Source organism: Thamnophis sirtalis, unplaced genomic scaffold, assembly GCF_051295495.1.
Source record: "Thamnophis sirtalis isolate CommonGarterSnake01/CBP01778 unplaced genomic scaffold, rThaSir2_p1.2 scaffold_6, whole genome shotgun sequence".
In the NCBI taxonomy this organism is placed as follows: Eukaryota; Metazoa; Chordata; class Lepidosauria; order Squamata; family Natricidae; genus Thamnophis; species Thamnophis sirtalis.
The window spans coordinates 89,241,070-89,258,913 of NW_028261386.1; the positions used below are offsets into that span (position 1 = coordinate 89,241,070).

Consider the following 17,844-nt stretch of genomic DNA (forward strand, 5'->3'; position numbering starts at 1 on the left):
TCTGGACTAGCTGCAGTCTCCGAACGCTTTTCAAGGGTAGCCCCATGTAGAGCACGTTGCAATAATCCAGCCTTGAGGTGACAAGGTTGTGAGTAACCGTTTGAAGTGCCTCCCGATCCAAATAGGGCTGCAATTGGTGCACAAGACGAATCTGGGCAAAGGCCCCCCTGGTCACAGCCGATAGATGATGTTCCAGTTTCAGTTGCGAATCCAGGAGGACCCCCAAATTGCCCCTCTTTGAGGGGCATAAATTTTCACCCCCCAGGGTTAAGGATGGACTGTCTAGGCTGTCCTTTGGGGGCAGCATCCAAAGCCACTCAGTCTTATCGGAATTGAGCACAAGTTTGTTCACCCCCATCCACATCCTAACAGCCTCCAGGCATCGGCACATCACGTCCGCCGCTACACTGAGCTGGCACGGGGCAGAAAGATACAGTTGAGTATCATCTGCGTATTGGTGGTATTTTACCCCGTGCTGTTGCATGATCTCACCCAAAGGCTTCATATAGATGTTAAATAGGAGGGGGGATAAGACCGAACCCTGTAGCACACCACATTTGAGGGGCCTAGGGGTCAACCTTTGCCCCCCGACCAACACCGACTGCGACCTGTCAGAGAGGTAAGAGGAGAACCACCGTAAAACGGTGCCTCTCACTCCCACCTCCCCTAGGCATCGCAGAAGGATACCATGGTCAATGGTATCAAAGGCCGCTGAGAGGTCAAGAAGCACCAGGATAGAGGAATGTCCTCTATCCCTGGCTTGCCAGAGATCATCGGTCAGGGCGACCAAAGCGGTTTCCGTGCTGTACCTAGGCCTGAAACCGCACTGAAAGGAACTTTCACTGGAACTTTGTTTCAGATATTCTTTGAATGCTGTTTTTTGTCTCTTTTTAAACTCCTTGGTGTATTTGCAACATTACACACCCACTTATTTTCCTTGTCAAGTAAGTCTATCAACATTACTTTGTGGGTGAAGGGTATGATTCATTGTTATTGTTTTTTTCATCTTCTAATCTAGGGCTTTTCATTCTACTTGAGTCCTTTTCAATATTCCAACTGCGTATGACTGGAATTAAGCAGGTGTTAATTGCCTCAATGGTATTTTCTCCACTCTGTTTGGACTTTAAGGTCTTCTTCACTTTTATGATTTATTCACTTCTAACCTCCTTTTTGACTTCAGTGTGTTTGAAGTCATCAGCTTGAAGGATGCCCAGGTGTTAGTAGCGTTTGTCTTTAACCAGACTATTGATGTTATTTCTGTAGGGCATCTTGATTCATTCATTGTTTTCCTCTGTTGATGGTGAGAGTGGCACATTTGTCCAGTCCAAATAGATGTTCCAGTGAATCATTTTGGTGATTGTGTTATGTTGTTGTTTATAATCATCTTGTGAAATCTTCTTGCACGAGTGGTATATATTATCTACTGTTTGTTCTGCCTCTTTGTACAATCTGCAATTTGAATCATTTGATGAGTTCTTAATTCTGGCCTTTAATAATAATTCTAATTCTTCTTGTTGTTGTTCTTGTTCTTCTTTTTCTCTTCCTCCTCCTCCTCCTCCTCTTCTCCTCCTCCTCCCTCCCCTTCCCCCTGATCCTCCTTTCTCATGCTCGTTCTCATCCTTCCTTCTCCCTCTTCCCTCCTTTTGCTTTTGGAATTTGGGTTGGAATCGCAGAAAATATCAGAAAAATTGCTAGCTTGTTCTCAAAGACAGCAAGAATTGCCTATCCTTGTTGTGACACCCAATGACTAGGACTAGCTTCACCAAGACATATGGCTACAAAATGTATTTCACAACAATTAACAATAAATTAGTGATGACTCAATGCCAGGAGAATATAAGAACAGTGTGCTCATTTTTCCACTTAATTTGCTATGAATATACTTTCTCATTAATCTATTTATTTCTTATTAAATTAGTTTATTTTTAACAACTTTAAATCAGCTATCTGTATCTCTCCCTCTGGTTTTAAATTGCTATTTGAAGATTTTGGTGGTATTATTTATACATGGAGGAGGAACCCAGCACCAGACTATTGGAGGATAAGAGACTTCATGTGTTTATTTGATTGTTTACTATAGTGGTATGCTGTCCATTTCCAGAGTTTTTAGGAGAGTAATGTTTATTTAAAGAACAGAAATACCAAATAGGTACCAAACAAAACCCATATAAATACTGCAGGCACTGCCTCTTTTTTTTAAATAAAGCTTTATCCTGTGCCAAAAGGAAAGATTTCTTTTTCTAGTTTTTTGAAGCATAGGAGGGATAAAGCCTACTAAGTCTTGCAAAGGAGTTTCAGAGAATGGAGATGTTGATGGAAAAAGCTTGCTTCTGAAGTCCACCTCTGATGACAATTGCAAAGGGAGGCAGCCTGGAAACTGGTGGCCCTACGATACTTATTTGGACAAGGAGGCAAATGACAAGATAGCCTCTGAAATAACCTAAGACTGGAGCCAAGTAGGACCTTGGAGGTGACAACCAGCACTTTGAATCATACTTAGAGACCCAATGGCAGCCAAGCAAGGGGTGGGATGGGGTCATCCAAATATATTAGGGCATATCTGAGCTGATGCATTCTAGCTGTACCTTTTGAATCTTCTTCAAGGGCAACCCATGTAGAATGCATTAGAGTAAACCACCTGAAAAGTGATTAAAGTATGAGTGATCATGAACTCAGCTTTCTGATCCAAGGATAGTTGTAAGTGGTGCACCGGATGGAACAAGGCAAAACTCCTATTCAGCTGCCATTTGCTCTCAGCCATGAGTTTACGACTGTGGACCATTTCCAAGTGGAGTAATTGAACCCCATTCAGGGAGAAAGGTGCCATTTCTCTGGAACTGTCCACAAATCCAGAGCCATTCCATCTTAGAAGGATCCATTCGGAGTCTATTCTTCCTGACCCTGATAGTCTCTGTCTCTAGGCATTTCATCAACACTTCTATCACATCATAGATAATGATGAGTGCCATTTGACCCTCTAGAGGACGGATGTCAAATTTGATTTCATTGAGGGCTGCATCAGGTTGTGTTTGACCTCAGAAGGGGGGGGGCGACAGGGGGCAGGGGGCATGGTCAACTTGATCTCACTTGTGTCTGGGCACTTGTGGTGACCTAGCACTCTGCCAGCGAAAACGGGCTTTCAAGTTCTGTTTTTGGCTGTGCCAGCCTCCTGCAACCTTCTACCAGCGAAAACAGAGCTCGTCAGGGCTGCGTGAAGCCTTGCCCAGCTCCGTTTTTGCTGGCAGAGGCACCACGAGCCGCTCCTTCACTGTTTCCAGGGTAGCCCCAAGGGCCAGATCTAAGCACCCACAGGCCTTGAGTTTAACACCCCTGCTCTAGGGGCTCAGAATAAGCCTCTTTCAAGTGTTCTAAAGTAATTTGGATGACACTATAACAGTTCACTGATAATTTGTCAGCCACATAATCATAAGACATAAATGGGAAGCAGCTAGCTGCCAATTTTATCTACTTAAAAAAATCATTGTGTGTTAGGAGACCAGAAGAGAGGGAATCTTTTCAATTGTGCTGAAAAACTTTGGTACCTTTGTACTGGGAATTGGTGGCAGTTTCATGTGGCTATCCTAAATTTCCAGCAGTGTAGGTATGATATCTGAGGCTGTGCAAGGCCTTTGAGTTCCTTAGCTCTGCTCCACTAATTATCTAGGACCCCTAGGCCCTAATGTAATGCTGGTGTATGACAGAGTATCTAATCCAACTATAATGACCACCTGAGCCATTATACAGGAAGAACATAATTAGCTGACAAATGTAATTGAAACTTACATATGGTTGGATAAAATGACAGGTGTATTTTGTTCCATGTGTATTCACTGGTTATTAAGTGTAGCACTAAGCTTGAACTGAATGTCCTTTATAAATAATTCCTTCTTCATGGTTAGATGTTCTAAGTAACAAACACCTGGTTTTGAATTTGTAAACTCAAGATTGGGCAGAGATTCTGACATCCTCACTGTAGCCTGACAGTTTCCCTGCCTGAAGTATGGGAGGTAGACATGCATACACATGTTTGCAGAAATACCTAAAGTAGGAGCAGAAGTGTTTAGTGATTACAGCTAAAGTACACCAATGTGTTTTCCTTTTGTGTGTGCGTGCCTGTTGCTTATAACTGACATTGAGAAACTTAACCAGAATGCAGAAAATCCTTGTAATTTAATAACTACTAATATGGAGCCTGAAAGGTAAGAATAGAAAATATTAAGAAAGATCAATTGAGGAGTGAGCCAACACAATTCTATGCAACACAAGAGATTCAGGCATTTTATGAATGTGTTTTTACCTCCAGATGATATGAGCAAACTAATCTTTTAAGAACCATAGATTTCTCAGTGGCAATGGTTAGAACGTAGTATTGCAGGCTAGCTCTGCCCACATCCAGGAGTTCGATCCTGACTGGCTCAAGGTTGACTCAACCTTCCATCCTTCTGAAGCCAGTAAAATGAGGACCTAGATTTTGGGGGGCAATGTGCTGACTTTGTAAACTTTCCAGAGAGTGCTGTAAAGCCCTATGGGGCAGTATATAAGTTTAAGTGCTATTGCTATGTCTGCTATGTAGATACTTGTTTTCCTTTCAAGTGTATCTGCCAGATGGTCTCATAAAATTCAAAGAGGTGTTATTTAAAATGCCCCTATTTTCAGCAAGCGAAGGTGCTTTAAGAAATAATATATGGTTAGTATTTATTTAGGATAAGATAGGCCACTCTGGATGAGTTAGTATACATCTAGCTCCTTAGAGATATTCCCCAAACTTCAGGATTTAATGGGGAAAACTTATCAATGAATAATGTAAGAAGTCCTGCCTATATAGTTTGCCACGTATGACCATCAGTCCAAATGAACACGATGTGACATACACAGAGATGGTATTCAGCTGGTTATCTCCAGTTCCGCCCACCCGCCCCAACGTAATGTGCGAGTACTGCGCACGCGCAGAAGGTGGTGCACATACGCAGACGAGGGGTGTGTGAGCGAAGGGAGCATGCATGCGTGCGCCCTTACATTTGCAATCCAGTAGGGAAGGTAAGTGAATCCCACCTCTGGAAATACATGACAGAAACTAGAATGTCACCTGAACAAGAGATCGAAAGAGATATCAATATTGCCTCTCCTGGACACAAAATAGACCACAATTTGCCTCCTAGGGCTGTAGTGCTATGGAAAAAAGCCTTATCTCCTGACTAGAAATGTAGATAAATGAAAGAGCCACTATGCATGACTGCAGTCAACTATGGAAGTTCACCAGGTGGTTTTGGACATTTTCTCTAAGCTCAAAATACCCAACAGGGTTGTTTTTGCAGAGCATAATAGGAGGGAACTCTGGATGCTCTGCCTTCCATTCCTGATTGAAAAGTAGGCTATAAAAATAATAGGTAAATGCATTTTGCAAGAAAAAAGATCAGGAAATCCCCCCTTAGAACTGCCACAGCCATGCCATTAGGAGTTCAGTCCATTTTACCAAAAGGTCCAAGAAAAATCCATTTCCACATTTATACAGGTAGTCCTCAACTTACAACAGTTCATTTAGTGACCATTCAAAGTTACAATGGCACTGAAAAAAGTGACATGACCATTTTTCAAACTTACAATCTTTGTAGCACCCCTATGATCATGTGATCAAAATTCAGATACTTGGCAACTAATTCATACTTATGAACGTTACTGTGTCCCAAGGTCATGTGATCACCCTTTGCAACCTTGGAGAAGACAGATTCACTTAACAACTACGTTATTAACTTATCAATTGCAATGATTCACTTAACAACTGTGGCAAGAAAGGTTGTAAAATGGGGCAAAACTCACTTAACAAATGTTTCATTTCACAACAGAAGTTTTGGGCTCAATTGTGGTCCCGAACAGAGGACTACTTGTACTCTTTTGTCCTGCCCTTATCCTAAGATCGAGTCTGTGAAAAAGGACCAGCGTTTGAGCCCTAAAGGACAAGGCCGAGGCTTTCCTGGGCCCTTAAAATGAGCCGAAAAGGTGGCAGCTAAGAGTGCCAGAGGAGAAAGTTCATTTTGAGAGAAAGGGTCCTTAAAGATTCCCCGGGAGACCGAAGGAATTGAGCCGAGGCTGAGATTCGCTGACCTCCAGCGGCAGAAAGAGTTAAAGCGAAGGCGGGGAGAGAGAGAGAAAGGCGCTCCACCTTCGGCTGGCTTAGGGGCAAGGAGTAACTCGGGCTGGGAGAGCCACAGGTAGGCGGCGGCCTTGATGGTTGTTATTGGGCTGCTTAAAGAAAGCTCTCGCGCCAGATTCCTGGTGAGACGGATCGTCCTGCGCTCCCTTTCCCGCTTCGTCTTTTTCCCAGGGTGGAAGTGCGGTTGCTTTGGACAAGAAGCAAGGAGAGTGGTGGATCCCAGGTGACCGAGCGCCTTCGGGGGTCGGCCGAGTAGAGCCCCTTTCTTCCAGCCCGCTTCCTCGCTGATTTCCACGAGCATCGGCTCTGCCCTCCTGTTCTTCCGTTCGGAGCTGCCCGGCAGCGGCGGCTCAAAAGCTCCGGATTCCGCTCCCCGCCACGCTCCGCTCTTGCAGCGCCTTAAGCGGGCTTAAGCGGCGGGCGGGCAGACCGGCGGACGAGCCAACTCTTCCCAACAACGCTCGCTTCGGCGCAATGTACCTGTGGCGATTCCCCTGCGGGCCCTGGGCTGACGGGGCTGACGGCCACGCCAGCTCTTAGCTCCGGCCTTTTTAAATAACGACCGCGAGAAGGAGAAAGGGAAAAAGCTCGGCCTTTTTCGGGCAGGAGACCCGGCAGCGCAAAGCCTCCGCTTGGGTTGGATGCCTGTTGCTTTCCGCCTGGAGAAGCGGAAGCCCTAACGATGCCTTTCCCTCTGAGGACCGTGGCTCCCCTCCACCTCTGCCGCTTGGAAGAGGGCGCTGCCGCCCTTCCGAGGGACAAAGAAGGGCACGCCAGGAGGAGCGGCGCGGGGCTCCTCTTCGACTCTTTGGAAGAAGTCTGTTCCCGCTCGCTGGTCTCCCTCCTCTGGCAGCTCTCGGACCTTTCCCGCTGGGCCAGCGACATCTTCGGCGGGATCCAGAGTGAAGCCGACAGCTTAGGGCGCCGGAGCGTCCGGCTCCGGTGCCGGTTGGAGTCCCTCAAGGCTCTCGCCGGTTGCCTGGACCATCGCAAAGTCAAAGTCCGTAAGTCTGGCTTGTGGCTGCGTTTGGCGGGCGAGTTCGATGGACTTGTTGGCTGCCGGGCCACTCTCAGCCCTGGGTCTTGGGGCGGGGGAGTGCCTGCCACGCGGGAGAGAAGAAGGGAGATTCGGGTCGGTGGAAGTGTTTGAAGTTTGCATGGGAGCAGAGGTCCCTCTGCTTATCTCTGGACCGGCGGAAGACCCAGCCCCCACTCGCGAGTGAAAACAGAGCCGTCTCCTCTTCCCGTCCAAACCGGAGCTCGGTCTGGACCAGAAGCTGATGGTTCTAAGAGGCTTTTTGCATGAAAGGGCTTAGCGTTATTGCAATAGGTACCGGCTCCACGGGTTGGTTCACATTGTTGAAATGCTGCTTTGCCTCTCCCAAACGGGGATCTTTAAAAAGACTCCCAATTGCTCAAAACAAAGCCTCGGGTTTCTTCCTTCTCTAAGTAGGGCTTGGCCAAACCATTGGCCCCCTAGAAACCCTCCGTGACAGTGCGCGACACATGTATTTGGCGTGGCTGTGTGCTGAAATACAAATGTGCGTCGATCAGATGGGATTATTTCCTTCTGGATTGCATGCCTGAGATTCCAAAAGGGTGTGAAGCAGGTTTGGGATTAAGTCCCAGACTGTAAAAAAGTTTTCTGAAGATAAGAGAAAAACTTCCACATCTGTGTTTTTTGTGCATGTTTTTATAAACAGAGCAGTAAGTGGGGTGGGGGAATGGAAGGGAACTTAAGTTGAAAAAAATATTTCTGGTACACTCTGAAAGATTTCTTTACAATGTCATTAGTTAATTTCTCTTATGGAAACATGGGATTGTCTGATCAGATTTGTTGAAGTGAAAGCTATTTTGATAATACTAAACTCTGGGAATGGTCTCTCCATGGGTCTCTTGATTAACTCAAGTTTGAAGATTATATATATTTTTGGAAAATAATGCATAGAAGTTTATAGAAGCCCTAATGAAAGTGATTTGTTATTGTAAATTCTATTGATATCCCTGATAAAAGTCATTCAAACAGAGAATGAGTTTGGACACTGATAGACACCTGAATGATCAAAACCTCATTGAAGAGGTACTGAAACTTGGTAAACTTTCGAAAGCAAGTTTTAAGTCAACATCCTTTCTTCTGAACAACATTGCTCCTATATCCAGACTGTTTTTATGGATTTGACTTTAGTATTGGATGCACAAATTCTACCTTCAGGATGAAAAAGCTTTTATTAACTTCACTTCATTTGGAAAGAAGAGGACACTCTTGCTATACTGTAGATGTTATCAGAGTCATGTTGTTCAACAAAGACATAAAGCCAACACCCATGGTTTGGTAATAGTTATTAGGGTGTACCAAACTATTACAGAGAAAGAAAGTTGTATAATAGCCTTTAAATGCTGCTGCAGAATATGTGGGTCTGGGTGAGTGTTTATAAGTGGTCCTTGGTACTCTCTGAGTTTGGTTGTTTTCTTGCAAATGTTTCATTACCCAAACTAGGTAACATCATCAGTGCTAGTATGTTTGAAAGAAAACAACCAATCTCAGAGAATACCAAGGAGCCCTGTAGCTCATTTCAACCTTGATCTACAAATATTTTCCTTTATTGTTTCTTGATGAGCATATATTGAGATCAACAATTGACACTTTTGGGGAAAACTTTTCCTTGACTGATAAGATAATGGTTGGCATCTTCTGTGGTAGCAGCTATATGTGCTGCTGGTAAATTTGCCTAGCATCTGGCACCTATTTTTTTGGAGAGCCTGGTCTGGTCTCCTGAGACTTTAAAGTTGATCTTACTGATTTCATCAGGAAGGGATGTCATTGGTTAGTTACCTTTTACATAATAATCTGCCGTTTCTGTTCTTTTATCCTTTGAAAATTGGAATCCACTTCGGCAACTGTTCAAAGTGGCTTAAGAATATTTTGTAAAGATCTTTGTTTAAAAGATCCTTGCCTAAAAAGTGTGTTTTTTCTTAGGAGGGAATTTTATAACTTTTGCTGAGTTACATCACAGTATACTTTTCCTTAATTTTCCCATGGATAAGATAATGCTAGTCTGGTATCTTTGATCAACCTCAAAGTACTTCAAAGTTAGACAAAGGCGTCTAATCCTTAAGGTTATCTTTTGGGAGAATACTGAATCAACAATGCACAAAAGTGATTTGACTTCAGCTTTCACTGGAGTTCTACCCCAATTCCTGGGAGTAAGCTCTAGCGAGTACAAGATGTTTAATTTCTCTTTGTGCTTATGAAATTGTTTAACACTTTCCATTTTATTATATTCCTTCCATCTAAACATGGAAGTGCTTTACTTTTTCCACAATAAGTTCCTTCTTATTCACTCCTGCTGTCCAATTTTTACTTACAATCTGTTCTAATAAAGTGATTTGTTTTTATTTATAGTATGTGTACTATTCAGAGATCCAAGGCTAAAAAAAATTTCTGTCACATGATCTGTTCATTCTGAATTATGATAAAAGACTTCCATGTAAATATTACACAAATAATATTGGAGTTCAACTTTAGGCATTAGGAATCTACCTTTGACTGTTTAAATGAATGGAAGCAAAGCCAGGGGAGGCATGCTTTCTTCCTACTTTATTTTCCTTATCCCAGGCCCTGTTGCTGAAGGTTCAGAAGCATTATTTATTTATTTATTTTATTTATTAAATTTATAGGCCGCCCAATCCTGAAGGACTCCGGGCGGCTTACAAAGAAGGGAGAAAAAAGAAAATAAAAATAATAGTTTCACAACACGCATTCGTTCTAATCGGGACTGGACCTTAACAATAAGGTCAACAGCCCCAGGCCTGCCGGAACAGCCAGGTTTTAACAGCTTTCCTGAAGGCCATGAGAGTGGGTAAGGTCCGGACCTCTGGGGGTAGCTGATTCCAAAGGGTCGGAGCAGCCACAGAGAAGGCTCTCCTCCGGGGGCCCGCCAGCGGACACTGTCCGGCTGACGGCATCCGAAGGAGGCCCAATCTGTGGGATCTTATCGGCAGTTGGGAGGTATGTGGCAGTAGGCGGTCTCGCAGGTATGCTGGTCCTAAGCCATGTAGGGCTTTAAAGGTAATAACCAACACCTTGAATTGTGTCCGGAGACCAATTGGTAACCAGTGCAGCTCGCGGAGGACAGGTGTAACGTGGGTGTACCTTGGTACACCCAATATCGCTCGCGCGGCTGCATTCTGGACCAGCTGTAGTCTCTGAACGCTTTTCAAGGGTAGCCCCGTGTAGAGCGCATTGCAATAATCCAGCCTTGAGGTGACAAGGGCTTGAGTGACCATTTGAAGTGCCCTCCAGTCCAAATAGGGCTGCAATTGGTGCACCAGGCGAACCTGGGCAAAGGCCCCCCTGGTCACAGCCAACAGATGGTCTTCCAGTGTCATCTGCGAATCCAGGAGGACCCCCAAGTTGCGGGCCCTCTCTGAGGGGTGTAAAGTTTTCGCCCCCCAGGATCAAGGACGGACTGTCTGGGCTGTCCTTTGGGGGCAACATCCAAAGTCACTCAGTCTTATCGGGATTGAGCACCAATTTGTTCATCCCCATCCACATCCTGGCAGCTTCCAGGCATCAGCACATCACGTCCGCCGCTACACTGAGTTGGCAGTTGTGTATCATCTGCATATTGATGGTACTTTATCCCGTGCTGTCGTATGATCTCACCCAGCGGTTTCATGTAGATGTTAAATAGGAGGGGGGACAGGACCGAACCCTGAGGAACCCCACATTTGAGGGGCCTAGGGGTCGACCTCTGCCCCCGACCAACACCGACTGTGACCTGTTGGAGAGGTAAGAGGAGAACCACCGTAAAACGGTGCCTCTCACTCCCACCTCCTCCAGACGTTGCAGAAGGATACCGTGGTCGATGGTATCGAAAGCCGCTGAGAGGTCAAGAAGCACCAGGATAGAGGAATGCCCTCTATCCCTAGCCCGCCAGAGATCATCGATCAGTGCGACCAAAGCAGTTTCCATGCTGTACCCAGGCCTGAAACCAGACTGAAAGGAATCTAGGTAATCTTCTTCATCCAAGGTCCGTCGGAGTTGAAGCACCACCACCTTCTCAACAACCTTCCCCAGAAAAGGAAGGTTGGAGACAGGACGATAGTTTTTCAGGATGACTGGATCCAGGGAAGGCTTCTTGAGGAGGGGTCTCACCACCGCTTTCTTCAATGGTTGCAGGAAAAACCCCTCCTGCAAAGATGCATTGGTAATCGCCTGGAGCCAGCCTCGTGTCACCTCTCTGCTGGTCGAAACCAGCCAGGAGGGCACGAGTCCAGTAAACAGGTGGAGGCGCTCATCGCTCCCATGGCCTTGTCCACTTGTACTCCACCACATGTTATGATTTTCCCTCTGTAAACTACATACATCCTTTTCCCAGAAACTTTGTTAATTCTTGCATGGAGTGTTTGGAATTTCTTGCTGGCTCTCTGCAATGAAATATTCTTCCGACATCTCTTTTTTCAGTTTTGCAGTTTGTCCCACTCTGCACAAAACAAGGCTCATAATGTGTGATGTACAGACAATTCAGCAGAATAGAGAAGCTTGTTTGTCAGTATTTCTGATGGGTATCAGTTTTCAGCTTTCATTTGGCACATTAGTCTTAGGAGAGTAATTGGGGTTCTTGTTTGCTTACACTCACTTTTTTGTTTCAATTCATATATATTTTTCTTAAAAATAAAATCTTTTTAAAATTCTGTTCATAATAGATGGTTCTATAGATTTGATTTTTATAATTATTTTTTTATAGTTTACACCATCTAAAGCTTATTCTTTAACACTACATGCTGTTTATATTGGATTGTAAATAGTGTTCTGACAATTCCACAGAAGTTTCCATTGAAGAATTGGGGAGCTCTGCAATATTTTTCCCTGGCATACTATAAAAATTGCACAAATATGCAGAGCAGCTTTTCAGATGGCTCATTGCCCCAAGAGTTAAAAAAAATTAGGCCACAGAACCAATTAATTAAAAATATTTCCCTTGAACCTCTGATCAAGAAGCATAATTTTAGTAGTGGAAGACTGCACGAACTTTTGGGGTTCAGGTATTGCCCTTGATCTCTCATGGAACATCATCAAATTTTTATAGCATTCTACAGCTTTCAGGAACATAATTCAAATGATCCTTCATTAGGTAACCAATGTCTTTAGCAGTTTGTGCTGATTGTTGCATTTTAAGTTTCTTGATAATGTACAAGAAATAATAAGCAACTACCTTAGCATATTAAGCTGAAGTAATAATTTATGCACATAGTTTAAAATGAGTAAATAATTTGTGCATATAATTCCAAGAACAAAAAAGAATTTACATTGTGCTAATTTATTTAATTTTGATTCGTTTGCCCTCTTGATTAATACTTAGCAAATATATATATCAATTTCTGTAAAATTCTTCCCTATTGTCAAATTGGGCTTGCTAGTTTTTTTTCTTCAATGGTTAAAGTATAAGTCCTGTTTCCTCCTTCCATTCAGTTGTATCAGATACAGAGTTGTATCAGAGACTACCTGGACAAGTCCCTGCAGTTTCCTTGCCATATTTTTCAGAAGTAGTTTGCCATTTCCTTCTTCCTAAGGCTGAAAGTGACTACTGTGAGTCATCCAGTTTGCTTTGTGCCTAAGATGGACTGGAATTCATAATCTCACTAGTTCCTAGCCTGGTACCTTAACAAAAAAAGAATTTACATTGTGCTAATTTATATTAAACCGACTTTCAGTATAAGTCCTAGACCACAAAGGATATTTGGAAGTATAATATTTTGGGGAATTATGATTATGAAACCACCAAGATTTTTTCCAGTTTTTTCAGAGGCAATGCTCGGTATATATGAAATGTGTGCAGCATTTCTTTTAATATTATCCTAAGTGATCTGAGTTCTCTTTGCTGTTTTAAGAACGTTCACTGCAATATGCATAACTTTGCTCATACAATTATAAATTGTGTCATACTTATTACATGCAAAAATATACACTAGTCTATTTTGTCATAATAATTTTGTCTACTAATTGAATTTAATATATTTGGAAATTTTCAATTTGGTGTTCCTTAATGCTGCTTCTGTCCTTTGAAGCCAGATCAAGACAAATCTATCAACCACTAAAAGACAAAAAAACAGCAACAGACCTGTTTTCAGGCACTGAATATTCCTTCCTTCCTTCCTTCCTTCCTTCCTTCCTTCCTTCCTTCCTTCCTTCCTTCCGTCTGTCCTTCCTTCCTTCCTTCCCTCCCTCCCTCCCTCCATCCCTCCCTCCTTCCCTCCCTGGCACTTGTGACTGAAATGCCTCTTGTCTTTGCATTAAGAGTCATATTGCATACAGGAATTATATTGCTCTGGTACTCTGAATAAAAAGATCCAGGGGAAAAAACACTTTACATTATGAAGTTCCAGTTAGGTGCTAAGGTAAAGGTAAAAATTCCCCTCGCACATATGTGCTTGTCGTTCCTGACTCTAGAGGGCAGTGTTCATCCCCGTCTTAGCCACTGAGCCACCGTGTTCTTATAGATAGGTGCTACATACCTACTATTACATACTTTGAAGCATCTTTTAATTTTTGAATTTCAAGCATAGCACACCCCTAATAAAATATCTTTGGAATATAAAGGATGGCAATATACGAGCACCCTTTTTATTGCATCTATAGTGCCAAACAAAACATTACATTTGAATTTTTCATCTTTTCCATTTTTTCCACTTTTGAAATTCGCAAGCTTTTTATTTTATTTTTGCGTGCCTTCCTATCTCCATATATATCTAATAGCTTCAATCTGCTATGCTGTACAAAGTCATTTTGAACCGTAAACCTGGAGCAAAATTTCACAAAATTTAATTTATAGCACGTACCATCAGTGAAGGAAGTATATGTATTTACCTATTGCATGTAAAGATCTTAGAAATGTCTTTAGAAATAAAAATGAATACATCCATATATATTTTATTTGATCTTGGGGATCTTGTTTATGATTGAGGAATGGAAAGTGAAATTGTCGACATTGCTGAAAGCCAGTTTACAGATATAGCAGACATAGTTAGAAAAAATTATAATCAGGACAGTTATATATATGCTAGCATTTAACATCCCATTTGTTTATTCAGAGGACTTGTTAGACATTAAAAGAAAAGATTGTTTCTATTTTTTCCTTAAGAATAATGATCAGTTTGAGTTTCCTTTCAGAAACTGGAAGTAAAGAATGAAATCTACAAAAAGATATCATATGAACTGAGAACTTAAAGATCTCTTTTCTGCAAAGCTTTGGCAAGCCACTGTTTAACCAAACCAGCATAGAAATTATAGCAATAAACAAAAATAAAATCAAAATGAAATGTTTTTCCTTGTATTTGAAGCTTAGAAAACTAGCAATTTGCTGCATGCTAGGTAAGACAATATGCAACTTCTGGACTTGTAAAAAGACTTTATGGCTTTGGTAAAAATTAATGGTTTACTTTTTGTTTCCTTGATGCACAGTTTTATAAAAATGCTATAGATAATGTAGAAGAGATTCTTTGTAGAAATTGCTAATGCCTTTCCCATTTATTCTTGTGATTCATACAGTTGGGTGACTGCAGTTCATGCCTTCTCCACAGCCCTCCAGTGTTAGAAAGGAAATACTGTGCAATGCAACTTGTGACTGTTTTTGTTTTGTTTGGGGTCAGCTGTTTCCGTGGGGGAACATCTCATTTGGCTGGCTCATCTCCTGCTGCAACAAAGAAAAATACTGTGAAAGGGCTTTCCTGTGTATTAAAAAAAGAATATGAATGAATGGAAGAGTCTTCCCTTCCATCCTTCACAACACTTCCTGTCTTGAAAGAATTTGTTTATAAAACATGTATTCAATATTGTAGCCGCTCTTATGGTGTGTGTGTGTGTGTGTGTGTGTGTATGTATATATGTATATATGTGTGTGTGTATATATATATATATATATATATATGTATGTATGTATGTATGTATGTATGTATATGTATATGTATATGTATATGTATATGTATATGTATATGTATATGTATATGTATATGTATATGTATATGTATATGTATATGTATATGTAGTAGTTGTAGTTGTAGTTGTAGTTGTAGTTGTAGTTGTAGTTGTAGTTGTAGTTGTAGTTGTAGTTGAGTTTATTTATAGGCCGCCCTTTTCCCTGAGGGGACTCAGGGCGGCTAACAACTTGTATGGGAGGGGGAAGACATACAATAACATAAAAACACAATGTATAATTAAAATCAAGCAACATTCATACAACATTCGGGTGGGGGCGGATTATGGTCTTTACCCCCAGGCCTGGCGGGATAGCCAGATCTTGAGGGCTGTGCGGAAGGTCTGAAGGGTGGTGAGGGTACGAATCTCCACGGGGAGATCGTTCCAGAGGGTCGGAGCTGCTACTGAAAAGGCTCTCCTCCGCGTAGTTGCCAGCTGGCACTGGCTGGCAGATGGCACTCGGAGGAGGCCTAATCTGTGAGATCTTATGGGTCGAGAGGAGGTGATTGGCAGGAGGCGGTCTCCCAAGATCCACTACCATGAAGGGCTTTGTAGGTAGTAAGAAGCACCTTGAAGCGCACACGGAGATCAACAGGTAGCCAGTGCAGTTCGCGGAGGATAGGTGTTATGTGGGTGAACCGAGGTGCACCCACAATCACTCGCGCGGCCGCATTCTGGACTAGCTGAAGCCGCCGGATGCTCTTCAAGGGCAGCCCCATGTAGAGCACGTTGCAGTATTCCAGCCTAGAGGTCACGAGGGCGCGAGTGACTGTTGTGAGAGCCTCCCGATTCAGGTAGGGTCGCAACTGGCGCACCAGGCGAACCTGGGCAAATGCCCCCCTAGTCACAGCCGACAGGTGGTAATCAAAGGTCAGCTGTGGATCCAGGAGGACTCCCAAGTTGCGAACCCTGTCTGAGGGGTGTAAAATTTGGCCCCCCAGCCTGAGCGATGGAACACTAACCAAATTTTTGGGAGGGAAACACAACAGCCACTCGGTCTTTTCTGGGTTGAGTACAAGCTTGTTAGCCCTCATCCAGTCCCTGACGGCCTCGAGACCCTGGTTCATCACGTCCACCGCTTCATTGAGTTGGCACGGGGCGGACAGATACAGCTGCGTATTGTCCGCATATTGGTGGTATCTTATCCCGTGCCCCCGAATGATCTCGCCCAGCGGTTTCATGTAGATGTTAAATAGTACGGGGGACAGGACCGACCCCTGCGGCACCCCATATGTTAGGGGCCTCATGGTCGATCTCTGTCCCCCGACCAACACCAACTGCGACCTGTCCGAGAGGTAGGAGGAGAACCACTGCAAAACAGTGCCTCCCACCCCCACCTCCCGCAGTCGTCGCAGAAGGATACCATGGTCGATGGTATCGAAAGCCGCCGAGAGGTCAAGGAGAACCAAGATGGAGGCGTGGCCTCCATCCCTGGCTCTCCAGAGATGCGACCAAAGCGGTTTCTGTGCTGTAACCAGGTCTGAAGCCGGACTGGAAGGGGTCCAGGTAGTCGGCTTCCTCCAAGGACCGCTGGAGCTGGTAGGCCACCACCTTCTCAACAACCTTCCCAATAAAGGGGAGGTTGGAGACTGGACGGTAGTTGTTAAGTACGGCTGGATCCAAAGATGGTTTCTTCAGGAGGGGTCTCACCACCGCCGTTTTAAGTGCGGCGGGGAAGTGCCCCTCCCGAAGCGAGGCAGTAATAACCGCTTGGATCCAGCCCCGTGTCACCTCCCTGCTGTTAGCAACCAGCCAGGAGGGACACGGGTCCAGTACACAGGTGGAGGCACTCACAGCCCTCATGGCCTTGTCCACGTCCCCGGGGGTAACATCCTGAAACTCAACCCAGCGATGGTCTACCAAATCGTCCTCTCGTGTCTCGGCTGGCTCTGCAAAGGTGGAGTCCAAATCCGACCGAAACCGAGCAACTTTGTCCGCCAAGAACTGGGCATAGTCTTCAGCCCTACCCTGCAAGGGGTCCCCCGTATCCCTCTTATTTAAGAGGGAACGGGTTATCCTAAACAGGGCGGCTGGACGGGACTCGGCGGACGCAACCAAGGTGGCAATATAAGATCTCTTTGCTGCCCTAAGTGCCCTGATGTAATCCTTGGTGCAGGTTGTTAAGAGTGCTCGGTTCGATTCGGATTTATCGGACCTCCACAGGTGCTCTAGGCGTCTCCTCCGGCGCTTCCTCTCCCGCAGCTCCTCGGTGAACCAAGGAGGCCTCCGGGATCCGCCGCCTCGGAGGGGCCGTAGTGGCGCAATCCGGTCGAGGGTTTCCGATGCTGCCGAATGCCAGGCAGCAACCAGAGTCTCTACCGGACTGTGGGCGAGAGTATCAGGAATAACCCCAAGCTCCGTCTGGAACCTCAAAGGGTCCATAAGTCGCCTGGGGCGGAACCACTTGGTCGGTTCCTCCTCCCTACAGTGGGGGTTTGGTCTTCGGAAGTCAAGCCTCAGTAGGCAGTGGTCTGACCACGACAGGGGTATGATCTCATTACCCCTCAGACCAAGGTCACAAGTCCACTGCTCCGAGAGGAATACGAGGTCGAGCATGTGACCCGCAGAGTGAGTTGGGCCCCGAATTATCTGGGTCAAGCCCATGGCTGTCATGGAAGCCATGAACTCCTGCACCCCATCAGAGTGTTCACCGAGCGTAGGCAAATTGAAATCCCCCAGGACCATAAGCCTGGGGAACTCAATTGCCAGCTCGGCT

At 44.4% G+C, this 17,844-nt stretch overlaps 1 protein-coding gene across 7 annotated transcripts in view; it reads left to right on the top strand.

Moving 5' to 3' along the window:
* Positions 1 to 6,224: 6,224 nt before the first annotated feature.
* NHSL1 (NHS like 1) overlaps positions 6,225 to 17,844 on the top strand; it is a 244,126-nt gene continuing 232,506 nt past the window's right edge. For 5 of the 7 annotated variants that reach the window (XM_087718373.1, XM_087718375.1, XM_087718379.1 and 2 more), the window contains exon 1: positions 6,225 to 7,155. In XM_087718373.1, coding sequence (XP_087574499.1) covers positions 6,834 to 7,155 — 322 coding nt within the window. In that variant the 5' untranslated portion in view covers positions 6,225 to 6,833. The remainder of the gene's footprint in view (positions 7,156 to 17,844) is intronic. The other 2 variants (XM_087718384.1, XM_087718377.1) reach the window with 1 other exon arrangement.